The 17,652-nt window shown below is 39.7% G+C and overlaps 1 protein-coding gene across 2 annotated transcripts in view; it reads left to right on the top strand.

The window, feature by feature from the left end:
• TTC1 (tetratricopeptide repeat domain 1) overlaps positions 1 to 17,652 on the top strand; it is a 48,908-nt gene that overhangs the window by 13,802 nt on the left and 17,454 nt on the right. For both annotated transcript variants that reach the window (XM_027545790.1, XM_027545791.1), the window contains exons 3-4: positions 15,808 to 15,868; positions 16,929 to 17,041. In XM_027545790.1, coding sequence (XP_027401591.1) covers positions 15,808 to 15,868; positions 16,929 to 17,041 — 174 coding nt within the window. The remainder of the gene's footprint in view (positions 1 to 15,807; positions 15,869 to 16,928; positions 17,042 to 17,652) is intronic.

Genomic DNA, 17,652 nt, shown 5'->3' with positions numbered 1-17,652 from the left:
AGATTTTGTCTTTGAGCACATTTGACTCTGGTGTCTCTAAAAGATGGATCTGTGTACTTGGGGTTCACTGAGCTTCTCGGATCTTTAGATTAACTCTTCATCACAGTTTTGAGATTTTTAGTCACTTTTTCAAATACCTGGTCTCTCATTTCTGGAACTCTAATCACATATATTGTGACAGGTCCATTTTCCGCCCCCCCTGTCTTTTTTTCCCGCCCTTAGTTCTTCAGATTGGATGTCTATTGCTCTGACTTCAAGTTTACTTATTCCTTATGCTGATATAAGTCTGCTGAGCCCATCTGTGAATATTTTATTTCAGTTATTGACTCTTCCATCTTGGTTTCATTTTGTTTTTCTTTGTAAATAATGTCTGTCCTTTTTTCATGGATCTGTTTTTTTAAATCATTGTCATCATGCTCATTTAAGTTTTTAAACATACTCCTTTTAGTTTTTGCAACAAATTATTTATAACTGGTTTTTTATTTTTTATCATCTTAAAATTTTAGAAATTTATATTGGAGTGTAGTTGATTTATAATTTGGTTAGTGCATATATACAGCAAAGTGAATCAGGTGTGTGTGTGTGTGTGTGTGTGTGTGTGTGTATATCCATTCTTTTTCAAATTCTTTTCTCATATGTCACCACAGAATATTGAGTAAGACTTCCCTGTGCTATAGTCAGTCTTTATTAGTTATCTATTTTGTATTTAGTAGTGTGTGTATGTTAATCCTAATCTCCCAATTTATCACTTCCTCCCTGTGTTTTTCCTTTGGTAACCATAAATTTGACTTTGAGATTGGTGGGTCTGTTCTGTTTTGTAAATAGGTTCATTTGTATCATTTTTTTTTTATTAGATTTCACATATCAGTGATTTCATATGATATTTGTCTGACTTAACTTCAGTTAATATAATCTTTTGATGATGGCCCTTCTGACCAGTGTGAAGTGATATCTCACTGTAGTTTTGATTTGCATTTCTCTAGTAATTAGTGATGTTGAGCATCTTTTCATGTGCTTTTTGGCTATCTGTATATCTTCTTTAGAAAAATGTCTGTTTATATATTTCACCCATTTTTGATTGGGTTGTTTGTGTGTGTTTTTTTTTTTTTTTTGAACTGCATGAATTGTTTGTATGTTTTGGAGATTAACCCCTTGTCAATTGCATTGATTAAAAATATTCTCATTCTGTGAATTGTCTTTTCGTTTTATTTATGATTTCCTTTGCTGTAGAAAACTTAAAGTTTAATTAGGTCTCATTTGTTTATTTTTATTTTCATTACTGTAGGAGGTGGATCAAAAAAGATATTGCTGTGACTTATGTTGAGCCTATGTTTTCCTCTAAGAGTTTTATAGTTTCCAGCCTTACTTTTAGGTCTTTAATCCTTTTCATTTTTGTCTGTGATGTTAGGGAGGGTTCTAATTTCCACTATTTTACATATAGCTGTCCAGTTTTCCTAGCACCACTTATTGAAGAGACCATGTTTCTGCATTGTATGATCTTGCCTCCTTTATCACAGACTAGTTGAAACTAGGTGCGTGGGTGTATCTCTGGATTTCCTGTCCTGCTGCACTGATCTTTAGTTCTGTCTTTGTGCCTGTGCTGCATTGTTTGGATGACCATGGTTTTGTGGTATAGTCTGCAGTCAGGGAGCCTGGTTCCTCTAACTCCCATCTTTCTTTCTCACGATTGCTTTGACTATTCAGGGTCGTTTGTGTTTCCATACAAATCCCTAAAATTTTTGTTAGCTAATTCTGTGAAAAATGTCGTCAGTAATTTGATAGGGATTGCATTGAATCTGTAGATTGCTGTGGATAGTATGGTCATTTTGACAGTATTGACTCTTCCAATCCAAGAACACTATATATTTTTCCATCTGTGTCATCTTTGATTTCTTTCATCAGCATCTTGTAGTTTTCTGAGTACAGGTCTTTTTGCCTCCTTAGGTAGGCTTATTACTAGGTATTTTATTCTTGATGTGATGGTAAATGGGATTGTTTCCTTAATTCTCTTTCTGGTCTTTTGTTGTTAGTTTATAGAAATGCAAGAGATTTCTGTATATTAATTTTGTATCCTGTGACTTTACCAGATTCCTTGATGAGCTCTAATAGTTTTCTGATGGCCTCTTTAGGATTTGCTGTGGATAGTATCATGTTATGTACAAACAATGACAATTTTACTTCTTATCCAATTTGAATTTCTTTTATTTCTTTTTCTTCTCTGATTGCCATGGCTACTACTACTATTAAGTCGCTTCAGTAGTGTCCGACTCTGTGTGACCCCATAGACGGCAGCCCACCAGGCTCCCCCGTCCCTGGGATTCTCCAGGCAAGAACACTGGAATGGGTTGCCATTTCCTTCTCCAATGCATGAAAGTGAAAAGTGAAAGTGAAGTTGCTCAGTCGTGTCCGACTCTTCACAACCCCATGGACTGCAGCCTACCAGGCTCCTCCATCCATGGGATTCACCAGGCAAGAGTACTAGAGTGAGTTGCCATTGCCTTCTCTGATTGCCGTGGGTAGGACATCCAAAACTGTGTTGAATAGAAGTGGGAAGAGCAGACGTGCTTGTCCCTGGTCTTAGAAGGCGTGGTGTGTGTTTGCTGTCCTGTCTTAACTCTTTGCCCTCCCATGGACTCCCCGTCAGGCTCCTCTCTCCATGGAATTTTCCAGGCAAGAAATAAGAGTGGTTTGCCATTTCCTTCTCCAGGGGCTCTTCATGACCCAGAGATCAAACCTGCATCTCTTGCATCTCCTGCATTGACAGGCAGTTTCTTTACCACTTGTGCCACCTGAATGATCTAAATTTTTCACCATTGAGAGTGATGTTAGCTGTGGGTTTGTCATATATGGCCTTCATTTTGCTGAGATAGGTTCTCTGTACCCACTTTCTGGAGATTTTTTTTTTTTTTAATGATAAATGGGTTTTTGAATTTTGTCAAATTCTCTTTCTGCAACTGTTGAGATGACCGTATGGTTTTTCTTCTTCAGTTTGTTAATGTGGTGTATCACACTGATAAGCATATGTTGAAGAATCCTTGCATCCCTGGGGTAAATCCCATTCTATCTTGGTGTATGATCCTTCTCATGTATTGTTGGATTTGATTTGCTAATATTTTAAGGATTTTTGCATCTGTGTTCATCAGTGATATTGGCCTGTAATTTTCTCCCTTTTGTAATGTCTTTGTCTGAATTTGGTATTAGGATAATGGTGGACTCCTAGAATGAACTTAGGGATGTTCCTTCCTCTGCAGTTTTTTGGAAACATTTCAGAAGTATAGGTGTTAACTCTTCTCTAAACGTTTGATAGAATTTGCCTGTCAACATTTGTTGCAAGTGTTTTGATCACAGTTTCAATATCAATACTTATGATTGACATGGTCATATTTTCTGTTTGTTGTTCAGTCTTGGAAGATTGTACCTTTCTAAGAATTTATGATCTTTTGTATTTCTGTGATGTCTATTGTAACTTCTTTGTCATCTCTAACTTTATTGTTTTGAGCCTTCTGCCTTTTTGTATTGGAAAGTCTAGCTGAAGATTTATCAATTACATCTTTTCAAAGAACCAGCTTTTAGTTTCGTTTATATTTTCCTTTGTTTTCTTCATCTCTATTTCATTTGCCTGCTCTGATCTTTATATCTTTCCTTCTACTAACTTTGGATTTTGTTTGTTCTTCTTTCTTTAGGTGTAAGGCTATGTTGTTTGATATTTTTTGTGTTTCCTAAGGTAAGATTGCATTGCCATAAACTTCCCTCTTAGAACTGCTTTTGCTGCATCGCATAGGTTTTGGATCGTCATGCTTTCGTTATAATTTGTGTGTAGGTGTTTTTTAATTTCCTCTCTTATTTCTTCAGTGATCTGTTGGTAGTTCAGTGTCAAATTGTTTAGTGTCCATATGTTTGCTTTTTTTTTTTTACAGGTTTTTTTTTTCTGTAATTCATTTTTAATCTCATAGTGTTGTGGTCAGAAAAGATGCTTGATATGATTTCAATTTTCTTAAATTTACTGAAGCTTGATTTATGGCCCAAGATGTGACATATCTTGGAGAATGTTCCATGTGCACTTGAGAAGAAATTATATTCTACTTTTGGATGAATTTTTCTGTGAATATCAATTGTCTGTCTCGCTTAATGTGTCATTTAAGGCCTGTGTTTCCTTATTGATTTTCTGTCCGGATGATCTGTCCATTAGTGTTAGTGGGATGTTAAAGTCCCCCACTGTTACTGTCAGTTTCCCCTTTTATGACTGTTAGCATTTGCCTTACATATTGAGGTGCAACTAGGTTCAGTGTATATATATTTATAGTTGTTACATCATCATCTTGGAGTGACCCCTTGATCATTACGGAGTGTCCTTCCTTGTCTCTTGTAACAGTCTTTTTTAAAAAAGCCTGTTTTATCTGATGTGAGTATTGCCACTTCAGCTTTCTTTTGGTTCTGTTTGCACAGAATACTTTTTCCATCCCCTCACTTTCAGTCTGTTTGTGTTCCTGGATCTGAAGTGGGTCTCTTATAGGCACCCTGTACACAAGTCTCATTTTTGTATATATTCAGCTGTTCTAAATCTTTTGGTTGGAGCATTTAATGTTTACATTTAAGGTAATTATCTATCTGAATTCTTAACTACCATTTTGTGAATAATTTTCAACTTGATTTTGTTAGGTCTTTTTTTTCCCCTTCCCCTTTTGTTCTTTTGTGACTTGAGGATTATCTTTATTTAGTGTTGTGTTTGGGTTGCATTTCCTTTTTTGTGTGTGTTGTAGTTTTTTGGTTTGTAGTTCCCATGAGGTTATGATATAGCAGTCTATATCAGATCAGTTCAGTTCAGTCGCTCAGTCATATCCAACTCTTTGCAACCCCATGGAGTGCAGCACCCAGGCCTCCCTGTCCATCACCAGCTCCCAGAGTTTACTCAGACTCATGTCCATTGAGTCGGTGATGCCATCCAACCCTCTCATTCCCTGTCATCCCCTTCTCCTCCTGCCTTCAGTCTTTCCCAGCATCAGGGTCTTTTCAAATGAGTCAGTTCTTCACATCAGGTGGCCAAAGTATTAGAGTTTCAGCTTCAGCATGAGCCCTTCCAATGAATATTCAGGACTGATCTCCTTTAGGATGGACTGGTTGGATCTCCTTGAAGTCCAAGGGACTCTCAAGAGTCTTCTCCAACACCACGGTTCAAAAGCATCAATTCTTCGGCGCTCAGCTTACCTTATAGTCCAACTCTCACATCCATACATGAGTACTGGAAAAACCATAGCTTTGACTAAATAGACCTTTGTTGGCAAAGTAATGTCTCTGCTTTTGAATATGCTGTCTAGGTTGGTCATAACTTTTCTTCCAAGGAGCAAGCGTCTTTTAATTTCATGGCTGCAGTCACCATCTGCAGTGGTTTTGGAGCCCAAAAAAATAGTCTGACACTGTTTCCACTGTTTCCCCATCTATTTCCCATGAAGTGATGGGACCAGATGCCATGATCTTAGTTTTCTGAATGTTGAGTTTTACGCCAACTATACAAGGTTGTTTTTAAGTTACTGGACTTTTATTTTCACATGCATTTCCCACTTCCTGCAATTGTAGTCTCATCTCACAGTTGCTGGTTTTAATATCTTACTCGTATGGATGAGTTTTTACATTTACTGTTTATTTGCCTTTATTGGTGAGCTTTCCCACTTGTGATTTTCTTGTTTCTAGTTATGGTCTTTTTCTTTTTCCTTCCTTTCTCCCCTCACCCCCCCAACCCCTGCCTAGAAAAGTTCCTTTTTATCATTTGTTGTAAAGCCAGTTTGGTGATGCTGAATTCTCTTAGCCTCTGCTTGTCTGTAAAGCTTTTGATTTCTCTGTCAAATATGAATGAGAGCTTTGCTGAGAGTATTCTTGGTTGTAGATTTTTCACTTTCATCACTTTTAATATGTCATGCCATTCTTTTCAGCAGAGTTTCTGCTGAAAAATACCTGATAACTATGGGGATTCCCTTGTATGTTAAAGTTATTTGTTTACTGTTAATGTTTTTCTTTGTGTCTAATTTTTGTTAGTTTGGTTAATATGTGTCTTGACGTGTTCCTTCTTGGGTTCATCCTATATAGTAATATCTGTGCTTCCTGGACTTGAGTGTTTTCTTTCTCGTATTAGGGAAGTTTTCAGCTATAATCTCGTCAAATATTTTTTTCAGGCCTTTCTCTTCTCCTTCTGGGACCCCTAAAATGTGAATGTTGGTGCATTTAGTGTTCTCCCGCAGGTCTCTGAGATTGTCCTCATTTCTTTTCATTCTTTTTTCTTTATTCTTTTCTGTGGTGATAATTTCCACCACTCTGTCTCCCACCTCACTTATTTGTTCTGCCTCAGTTTTTCTGCTCTTGATTCCCTCTAATTTAGTTTTCATTTCAGTTACTATACTGTTCATCTCTATTTGTATTTTAAATCTTATAGCTCTTTGTTAACAATTTCTTGTATCTTCTTGGTCTATTCCTCCATTCTTTTTCCAAGATTTCATATCATCTTTACTATCATTACTCTGAATTCCTTTTCAGGTGGATTGCCTGTCTCTTCTTTAGTTGTTCTTGTGGGGTTTTATCTTGTTCCTTTGTCTGAAACATATTTCTCTTGCCATGTCATTTTGTGTAGCTTTCTGTGTTTGTGGTCTCCTTTCCACAGGGTGCAGGAGAGTAGTTCCTCGTTCCTCTTGCCTCTAGTGACTACCCCCTGCTGGGTCTTGTCCCTCTGGTATGTAGGGCTGTGTCAAGGAGTATGTTTTGAGGTGGCTGTAAACTCAGTACAGCTTTAGGCAGACTGATGTTGTGGTGACCAGGGCTTGCACTGGATATTGAGTGGGACCTCCCCTTTGCTCTGTGGTTACACTGCCCTGTCAGGGGCGGGATCTGCTCCCTTGCTATTGAAATGGAGTAGAAGCCCCTGGAGGTGTTTCTGAGGTACGATTCTGAGCTGTGGTGCAGGATAGGTGGGATTGGAGCACTCCCACGGGAGACGTCCCTGAGCGCCTCCCTTGGAGCTGTCCACCTGTGCGTGTGCTCTGTTGTGTCACGTTTCACCGTTGTGCGGGCTCATGAGTTACACCGTTGTCGGCACTGCTCTCAGCCCTATCGTGACCATTGGTAGGCCTGTGGTTGGCCCTGGTGTCTCTCAGGCGTTATTTTCACCAGGCCACCAGCACAGATTCACTGAAGGTGGGTCTCAGCACTGTAGTAGCCACGCCCCTGGACCTGCTGTGGTAGCTGTGGCAGCAGCTCAGCCTCTGGCCTGGCCCAGCCCCCTTGTGTATCTGCCCACAAAGCCCACAGCTCTAAAGCTGGACCCATCTCAGCTTTGAGAGCACTCATTGTCTATTGGGATGTTCTGTAGGTGCTGAATTTACAGAATCAGCAGCACGGATATAAATCCACAGTTCGCACTGCCGTGAGCAGAGATATCATCTCTTCTCTCTCAGTCGCATGGCTCCTGGGACTCAGCTGGGGTGTCAGCCCCCTTCTCCATGTGCGCTCCCTAGCTGGTGTCTTCTCCTGAGGCTGCCCCAGGGCACATGAGCCTGCCCAGGCAGAATGGGGCCAATGCGCAGAAACCTGGGTTTGTGAGTCTGCCCACATGTGGTGGTCAAGCCACCCCTCCTAGTGCCCATGGTGGCAGGGGCCAGGGTGAAGGGGAGAGGCTGCAGTGGAGGCCACGCCCGCCGTGCACTGCTCAACCATGGAGCTTCATTTCTATGGAGGCCCAGGCTTCTTCCACAGGCATTCCCGGTTCCTGGTTGTGGACTTCCTCGCTCCCATCCCTACAGGCTTTTTCTTCATAGCCAACAGCAGTCCTCTACCCGGGTCTGTTCTCCAAACCCCACCTTCCAGCCCCCAGCCCCCATCCACACTAGCAGACCCACACTTCAGGCTGGGGTGCGTGGGGCTGTGGCACACACCATCCGGGTGGGTCTCACTCTGTCCTGCCTGCCGCCAACCAGTTGCTGCACGCTGCTCCAAGCCCCCAGAGCTCCTTTTCTGACCCTGCTGATGTCCCTGCTGGTGAGGGGGCTTCCCCAGGTGTGGGACTTTTTCTTTTCCTTCAGCTCCTCACCCCTCCCCAGGAGTGCAGGTCCTGTGCTGCTTCCTCTCTTTCCTCTGTCTTGCCCCTCCTGTGTGGATCTTGTTTGTCCTTCAGGTGTCCAAGGTCCTCTGCTGGCTTTCTGTGGGTACTGTGTGAGAACTGTTCCATTCGTAGTTGTATTCTTGATGTATTTGTGGGAAGAGATGAACTCTGTGTTCTCCTGCTCTGCCATCTTGATTCCTCCCTTCTATAGCCGCTTTTTGTGGGTTAGATCTAGTATCCCTGTATAATCAGATGTTTCTGTCAGCTGCTGCTTTTTCCTGATTGTGGTCAGACTTTCTCTTTGCCTGTCTTACAATTATTTTGTTGTTGATGAATCTGGGTATTTTAAGTAATATTGTTGCAACTGTAAAGTCTGACCCTCCCCCATGCCCCAATTATTTTTGTTGTTGCTATTTTGCCTGTCTGCTTATATGTGTAGTAATTTATCTGGACTTACCTGGACTTAGCTGTGTGATTCATTTCCTCTGGGATGTGTGGCCACTGATGGCTCTGTTTAGTTGGTTTTTGTTTTTGTTCTTGTTTTTTTTTTTTTTAATTTTAATTCTGGCTTTCTTGAGGTTGTGTCTGTTTCCACACAGTGTAGTGGCCATCCAATACTGGTCAGAGATTATATTCAAACATATCAAACCAATATGGCTTCCACTTACTATCAGTGGATCTATATGTGAATTCAGAAGTATATTCCAGGTTTAGATAGTTTTCAGGTCTGCACCTCTTGTGTTTCCTTAGTACATGTGCACAGGCTTCTGATAAAACAAGGATGTGTGAATAGTTTCATCCTTCTCGAGCGTGCACACCAACTCCAGTTAGCCAGGATATTTGAAACGCTTGTCAAGTGCCTCTATGACTCTCTCTCTTTTTATCTTCCCATTACATTTTTCTGTCCCATGGCTTTTTTACGTTTGTCTTTGCCCAACCAGGACTGCAACCACAGATCAGTAGAACCCCTGGCTTTCCCCATTTGCTTAGCTCTCAGATTACAGCACCACGAGGCATGGATTATTTCACCTTCTTTAAATCAAGTCAGTCCTCCAGCAGTAAAACTGCTGGTTATTCACAACGTACCTTGTGGTGTGAAAATTACCACACTGAATGATGGGAGGAAGAAAGGGAGCAGTCCCTAGGAAGTATGCCAGGGATTTTCATGGTGATTTCCTGAAGTTCAATAGTTTTTTCATAAATAAGCATTGTTCAATTTGTCGTAAGCCTGTAATCCATTTCCAGGACACTGAAATGGTTGTGGTTGATCTTTTTGTCGTTGCTCTTAGAGGGTTTGGAAACCTCGTTTAGCCACATCAGAAGTCTCACTTAGTATTGTTTTGAACTGTGCAAGTATTTTACACTTTCAAATGTTAAAATTAAATCAGAAAGGTAATTAACCCTTAAAATGGATTACAAACAGAAACAAATTGCTGTAACTATATCAAATTGATTACATGTTGGCATAACTATTTCAAGTTAATTACATAGAGAAGGTAATTTCAATAAATTTGGACATAATACTCTGGGTGTATATCCTTAGTAGAATATATTCTAAAGTTGGAAAAAAATGAGATCTTGAACTTTATGTAGTAGATAATAAGTAGTAATAGTCACATAGTGTTTGAAATTTTTGTTTATTGTTGGATAGAGCAAAATGAGTTAAGTATTTTGCTGTTACTGGGATTTCTGTTTTATTTCTGTATTTACTCCTGGGATTTCTGTTTTATTTAAGATGTATTTTCATGAATCTCTTCACTGAGAGGACCTAAAAGCAATGACTCCCTCATAACACCTAGATCTTGGTTTTGAAAAAATGACTGATTCCAGGTACAGGGAAGGCAGAGTACAAACTATTGCACTTGGAATATAATGTATGCCTGCAGCAAAGCTTACCCTTAGGGGGATAGATCCAGGCAAAGATTCGTGCATATCCTGAAAGTGGGCTAAGAAGTCTTGGGTAAGAAATCTGGAGTATGGCCTAAAGGGGCCCCACAGGAGGAAGAGTGCAGTCAGAGGAGGAGCTTGACTGGCCTATTTTGCCCAGGCCTAAGGAATGTGGAATGTTCAACTCATGAAACCGTCTAAGCACTTTGTAACCATCTAGACTTTCTGCAGTGCTTTTTAAAAAAATTCTCTTATAATTTTTAAAAATAACCCGAGGTAGAATTGAATTGCCCAGTTAGAGGCGTTTTGTACAGTTGACATTCAGAGGAAGATCATGTGGGGAAGGAAGTGAAGGTAGTCCTGGGGAAGAGGTCTGGTTTGTGTTAGACTTGGAAAACAGCAAAATTTGGTTTGGGCAGTTGAAAGGAAAATCTGGAAGAAAAACAATGGCATTTCCAAGGTGGGTGCATAAGCAAAAGAATGGAATGAAGAATAAGAGATCCAACTAGTTAGAAGAGAGGACTTGTGTAGTAATGGGAGATAAGACTGAGTAGGTTGGAATAGAAGTTTGTTGCAAAAAATAAAAGATTTCTGAATCTTGAATTTTTTTTTTTTTCTAACCTGTAAAACAGGTAAATACCTACATGCCCATCTCTCAGAATTGTCTTGGGAAACCGATGAGTAGAGCTCTAATGTGTCTGATAGCAGATGTCAAGCAGTGAAATCTATACTGGTAGAGTTTATAGTGAACTGAATAACAGGCTGAAAAGTTGGCAGTTGCAGTGGTAACTGTTGAAATAAACTCCCTTCATCAAGGGCATTGTGTTTTTGAGGTTTTCCGTGACAGCTCCTGTGATGATTCACAATACAAAATAATGTCACTATTTCCCCCTGAGCTCTCAGTGATGGGGAGGTCTACTGAGTTTAGAGTCCTGTAAAATTTCTTTGGTTCCCATTCTTAAGGAAACAAAATTCTAGAACAGATGTTACCCCATGCGGCCTCCCCAGAATCTGGAGGCATGTGAGAGGGCCCTTAACCACATTAGACCAGAACCTGGAAGATTTGCACCGCAGGATACCAGCCCTGCCAGTTCACTTATGTGTGATGCTCTTGGCACTTGGCAGGCTGAGTAAGACTATGCACTGTGGAGTCTGTCCTTGGATTCCACAGCATTTCACAGTGTGCATGCCATCCTCGGGTTAAAGAATGTGTTCCGGCGGCAGAATAAATCCTAGTCTTTGTACTAGGATCAAGTTAGTCTCCTGGCACAGCCGGGAGACAGTGCAGCGTTCTTTTCAAAGTGCTATTTTTAGCTGTTACCAAGGAGATATTCAGCATGATATTGATAATTGCATTAATCCTCAATTTAACACAATCTGTGAAAGCAGCAGCTCTTTTCCAGTGTTTATTACTTAATGGGTCACTGAGTTGTAATTTATCAGACCAAAAAAATAAAACGCCTTCCTTAGAATAATTGGCCTCTGTAGTATGTTCCAGAGCCTCTTGGCCAGTTCAACTTTTAGGCCCAGTTGTAACAACACTGTGAACTTCTCTCAGGCTGCCTGCTCAGGCTGGCCCCCGTCAGTAATTCCTTCTGGGTATACTTTGGATCTAGGCTTTTCTTGTTGGAATATTAATGTTCTAAATTTACCAAATAATGATTAAACTCTTAAAACACACTCTTCACGAGAGCCTGATCTGGCAGTCTGAATGACTGATCTGTGTTCATAAAACATTCCTGGTAAGTTGGCATTGGAGAACAGATTATAGATCAGAAAGTAGCTTAAAATTAGAGAGATTGAAGTTGTTGATGGATGGGCATTGAACTCTTCATAACTTAATGAACCGCCCTTCCCTGAAGAATTTTTATTTTTGATAGTACTGTTTTAAAAAAATATATTACAGACCTGTGATACTCATGTGATATTCATGTGATCCTATAATTTTCTCTTAATTCATTAATATGCTACCCTGCATTAATATATTTTCTAATGTGAAACCAATTTTTCATTTCACTGTTAGAACTTTATTAGCCAGTGATATATGGTTGTTTGTGTGAATTTAAGATTGATTGAATGAAGTCACTACTATTTATAGGGTTTTCATTTTGCCCTAATTGAAATTACTTTAGAATTTTGAAGTGTTTTTTTTTTTCCCCCACCCATTTCTCCACATACCCTCCTGCCCCAACCTTTGAGCTTAGTGTTTTTGTTTCATAATTTGTTTAGATTCTGCATATAAGAGAGAGCATATGGTGCTTGTCTTTCTCTGATTTCTTTCCCTTAGCATAATACCCTCGAGGTCTGTCCATGTTGTGTCAGATAGCAAGATGGCATTCCTTTTTTTTTGGTCTTTTTTGTCTAAGATGTCATTCTTTTTATGGCTAAATAATATTCCTTTGTGTGTGTATAACCACAGTTTCTTTATCCATTCATCCTTTTTTTTTTTTTTTTTTTTTTTGAGGTATGTTTCTTCTGTCTTTGGCTGTGTTGGGTCGTCTTTGCCATGTGCAGGCTTTCTCTCATTGTGGTGAGCAGGGGCTGCTCTTTGTTGTGGTGGGTGGGCTTCTTGTTGCAGTGGCTCCCCTTGCTGCAGAGCACAGGATCTAGGCACGTAGGCCCGCCCGCGCTAGTTGCAGCACGTGGGCTTAGTTGCTCCATGGTATATGGGATTGTCCTGGACCAGGGATTGAACCTGTGTCCCCTGGATTGGCTGGTGGATTCTTAACCACTGGAAAGCCAGGGAATTCCCTATCCATTTGTTCACTGATGGCCATTTCGGTTGTTTCCATATCTTGGCTATTGCATATAATGTTGCAGTTGAACATGGGGATGCAGCCATCTTTTTGAGTTAGTGCTTTCATTTTCTTCAGATAAACACCCAAAAGTGGACTTGATGAATCATATGGTAGTTCTATTTTTAAGTTTTTAAGAAATGTCCATATTGTTTTCCATAGTGGCTTCACAATTTACATTCCTACCAGCAGTGCTCAAGGGTTTTCTTTTCTCTACATTCTTGCCAACACTGGTTATTTCTTGTCTTTTGATAATAGTTACTCTAACAGGTGTGAAATGATATCTCATTGTAGTTTTGACTTGCATTTCCCTGCTGATTAATGATGTTGAACATCTTTTCATGTTCACCATGTATGTCATCTTTGGAAAAATGTCCATTCAGATCTTGACCCACTTTTTAATAAGGTTGGGGAGTTTTTGCTTTTAAGTTATATGAGTTCTTTTTGTATTTTAGATTACTGCCTTATCAAGTAGATGATTTATAACTATTTTCTTCCATTCATTTTGTTGATGGTTTCCTTTGCTGTGCAGAAGCTCTTTAATCTGATGTGGTCCCACTTGGTTATTTTTGCTTTGAGTGTCAGATTCAGAAAATCATCACCAAGACTTACTTCAAGAAGCTTACCACCTTTGTTTTCTTCTAGGAGTATTATGGTTTCAGGTTAATCCATTTTGAGTTAACTTTTGTGTGTGGTGTAACACAGTGGTTTGTTTTCATTCTTCTGCATGTGGCTGTCCAGTTTTCCCAGCACCACTTACTGAAGAGACTGTCCTTTCCCCAGTTATATATTAGTGGCTCCTTTATCATAAATTAATTGACCGTATGTGTGTGGGTTTATTCCTGGGCTCTCTATTCTGTCTCACTGATCAGTGTGTCTGTTTTTATACCAATACCATACCATTTTTATTACTAGAGCTTTGGAAGTGTAGGTTGAAATCAGGGAGTGTGATGCCTCCAACTTTGTTTCTCCAGGTCACTTTGTCTATTTGGAGTTGAAATAACTTTTAACTGGATTCTTTGTGGGGTTTTCTTTGCTTCCAGCATAGAATTCCCTTTCTTATATGGAGAAAGTTCCCCTTGTTGAGTGCTGGTCAGTCCCCTGTGTTCACTCTGGTCTCTTGACAGCCAAGGCATGTGACTACGCTTGGCTCATTGGAGGCTTCTGACCAAAACTTTAAATCTAAATTAGGACAAAGAAAGGGGAATGGTTAGGGTCTGTTGGCTGTTATTACAGCCCTATCTTGGCGAGACTCTTCTCCTAGAAGACACATCAATATTTTTTAGCTTTTTGACTTCAGAGTTGCCTTGAGTCCTGTCTGTTTTATAAGCCCATGTTTTAGGCCTCCCTGTGATCGTGTGAGCCCCACGGTAGCTTTCCAGTAAACTTATGCCCTTAAAAAAAATTTTTTTTTTCTTTTTTGCCCAAGATAGTTCTTTTGCTTGCCTCCAGAAATCCTAACCGGGCTTCCCAAATGGCTCAGTGGTAAAGAATCTGCCTGCCAATGCAGGGACGTGAGTTTGATCCCTGGGTTGGGAAGATTTCCTGGAGGAGAAAGGGGCAACCCACTCCAGTATCCTTGCCTGGGCAATAATGGACAGAGGAGCCTGGCGAGCTGCTGTCCATGGGTTCGCAAGGGTCAGGCATGACTTAGCGACTAAACAACAAAAACACTAACCAGTTCAATAGAGGATATTACAGTTCGGGCACCTTCCTCTGGGTGGTAGTAGGTAAATGTGGCCACATTTTTATATTTTGATTGTCATCACCACTACCCATCTTATTTTTTCCTGTATTCTCTTGGAATAGGCCTTCTTCAGATATGTTATAAATGAATTATTATTGTCTGCTGAACATCTGGCCTGTAATAGATGTCGTAAAAATTAGATTCTGTTTATACCTATTTCTTAGTTTCTTTATTGAGATTCATCAAGTGTTCTGTTTCTTTCAGAGTATAGTAATAAGGTATTTGGAAAGCACCCAGATCTCAGCAGCTTATTTACAGATCTTCTCCAGAAGCATTATATTTTTTTAATTTGGTTCCTAATATTTAGAGTACCAACTGTTTAGGATGTCAGCTTGTACTGTCGATGAAAGAGTGTGCTAATTTTGTTTCCTCCCATTGGAGTTTTTATTGAGTCAGAAACTTCAAGAATGAAGGAAGAGATTTTTGGAGATTCTCTCTTTTTTTTTTTAATGCTGTCAAAGGTGGCATGCTAGCTCTGCTTATGCCGGCCAACTTGCTGAGGTGTTCAGGGCTGAGAGCACACAGGGGCTCGGCACGTGTCTTTTTGGCTCCACAGACTAACATTCACTCTGCCTTTGAGTCCCATGAGTGCTCTACCATCTGTGTGAAATTCTGTTGATAGAAGAGGCTAGGAAAAGAGATTCCTCTGGGTTTCTTCAAATTCCCCTGTGTTAGCCTGCTAACAGCATACCGCCTGACCCTGCAAATAAGACTCATCCCCCATAGTGCACTCTGCCAGCCTCTGTATGTCTGCTTCATGACACAGAGTGCAGTTGTAGCTAAATAAGTATTACACTATTTATTTTATAGAAAAATAATAGCTAATTTTTGAACCCTTATTCACCAGTGGATTGGAAACTTTACATACATTATCACATTAACCCATAAATCTATTAGCCTTAATTTTTAGATGAAGAAATTAACGCCCAGAAAGATCTGAAACTTGTCCAAGATCATCTACAATTAATAAGTAGCAGATCTAGAATTTTAATTTATAAAGGTAAGCATACCAGTGGGTATATTAGTTTCATTTTTAGTAAATGGAAATTACTGTCCATGCAAAAGCCGGAAACAAAGAAAACCTGGGTTTTGTCTTTTTAGTGTCAAGAATTCACTGGATGTTTAGCCAGATGGTCATGTGTTTTTTTTCTGTGTGTTTGAGATGTAGATAAAACTGACCCAGTTCTCAAAAGTCAAGCTGCTGCCAGTTGAATAGCCTAATGTGTAATGAAAGCTGGCCTTTCTGTTCACTTATCATAATACTGTATTTATTGTCATTCTCTGATCTTTTTCAGAGAAGGAGAGAAGAGAGCTCTAGACTAAAGGAGGAGGGAAATGAGCAGTTTAAGAAGGGAGGTAAGATGTGTTTTCAGCACTGATGCTGGCTGTCTTGACTCATTCTTTTGTAGAGTCTGTGAAGAAACACTGAAGAATGTTTGGAAACAGCTAGCAGATCTGAACTGCTAACAATACTGAAGAACAAAGCTCTTTGAGTTTTTGCTTTGGGAAACTCTGATCTGGAATGTTAAAAGGCTATTTGCTGAATTGCTGTCAAAAGGGGGTCTCAGTTCCTCACTTTGTGACAGTGCTGTGAATACTGGCCCAGTGCGTCCTGTGCTGCCTAAGAAGGGTTTTGCTTACACTTCAGTTGCTCTTTCAAGTTCCTTTTTCTGTAGATGCCTTAACTAGAGAGATGGTCCTTCTGCATTTCTTGTATTTGCTTAGGGATAGTTGAGGTTCATTTTTATAATTTGGGAGAACTGTTTGATCTTATTATCAAATTTGTCACATCTCAGAGTATGTATGCTTTGGATATCTAGGAGTAGTAACATCTTCCCTTTGTTATTTTTAGGTTAAAAAAAATTTTTTTTCATATATCCTGATTTATCAATTATCACTTCTTTTTTCTAAGAGAACTAAAGGTTCTCTGAAAGTTTTATCTCTTTATATTTTAGTATTAAATATTTCAAACCTGAGAAAGGAGTGACTAGGCAATTATCTTTTAGTATCCTAACTATAATTCTGTATGTGGCAAAGAATGTATGAGTTGATCACCATTTTCTCTCTAAGGTATTTAGTCAACTACTGGTTTTTAACATAGTTGCTTTTAGCTCTATAAAATGTCTCTCCAGACATTTCAGGAAAGCATTTTTAGTCTGGTTGACTCCATGAAAGCAGAATATCTTTAATGAAAAATATATAGAGTTTTTTCTTCATCCTGGGCTGTTAATTCCAGATTTTAGTCTCTTTCCTCTGTCCAGTTTCCTAATCCCCTTTCAAAACTCTTTACTAAATTGATAAGCCAAGTGAAAGGTGAATGTATAGAATGGAAAGCTATACATCCTGAGGTCATTTGGAATACAGTGATATCAGAAATAAAATCATAACGACTTCTTATATTTTCCCTTCTCCTCAGATTACATAGAAGCCGAAAGTTCTTATACTCGAGCCCTGCAGACGTGTCCCTCCTGCTTTCAGAAAGACCGGTCTGTTCTGTTTTCCAACAGAGCTGCAGCAAGGATGAAACAGGTATGTGTCTTGGACCCTGTCTTTTTCAGAAGCACATGGACTTGCACTGTGTTTGTAGGCTAGCTTCTCTCCGGAAACAAGCACAGGGGCTTTAAAGTCGCTGCCTCTCTTTTCCTACCCCTATATTTCGCTGATTTAAAGGGCATGGGAAGGATAGAAGCATAATTTTGAAAAACTTAAGTCAGATTACTGTTCGTATTCCTTATTAAAGTGGCTGAGTGAATACTTTCACAGAAGGAAGCCTGGCACAGTTTCTACCAAACCAGGGTAGGTTAATGAATCAAACAGCCAAGTAGTACATGTCCTAGAATAGCTCCAGCTGCTTATTCCAGGCCTCTGAAACTTCAGATAAGACTCGAAGGGACAGGAAGCAGTGCTTGAAACTGGACTTCAAGGTGCTTATCCCTGAGATTCTGATTTTCTGTTGAAAGTATGGATATAGGGAGAAGCATCCAAGAGTTGGGGTGAAAAGTACCCTTAAATGCAAAATAGGTGTCAGGGAAAATTCAGAAGCATTTTTGTATTTCCAAAGGATTGAGAACCTGATGTTGCAGGGTGAATGTAGAGTAGAGGAGAATGTTGTGATATTTGTTTGGTATCATGTTGGTATT

The sequence above is a fragment of the Bos indicus x Bos taurus genome, chromosome 7, assembly GCF_003369695.1.
Source record: "Bos indicus x Bos taurus breed Angus x Brahman F1 hybrid chromosome 7, Bos_hybrid_MaternalHap_v2.0, whole genome shotgun sequence".
Lineage (NCBI taxonomy): Eukaryota > Metazoa > Chordata > Mammalia > Artiodactyla > Bovidae > Bos > Bos indicus x Bos taurus.
This window is presented reverse-complemented; position numbering and strand designations above follow the sequence as displayed.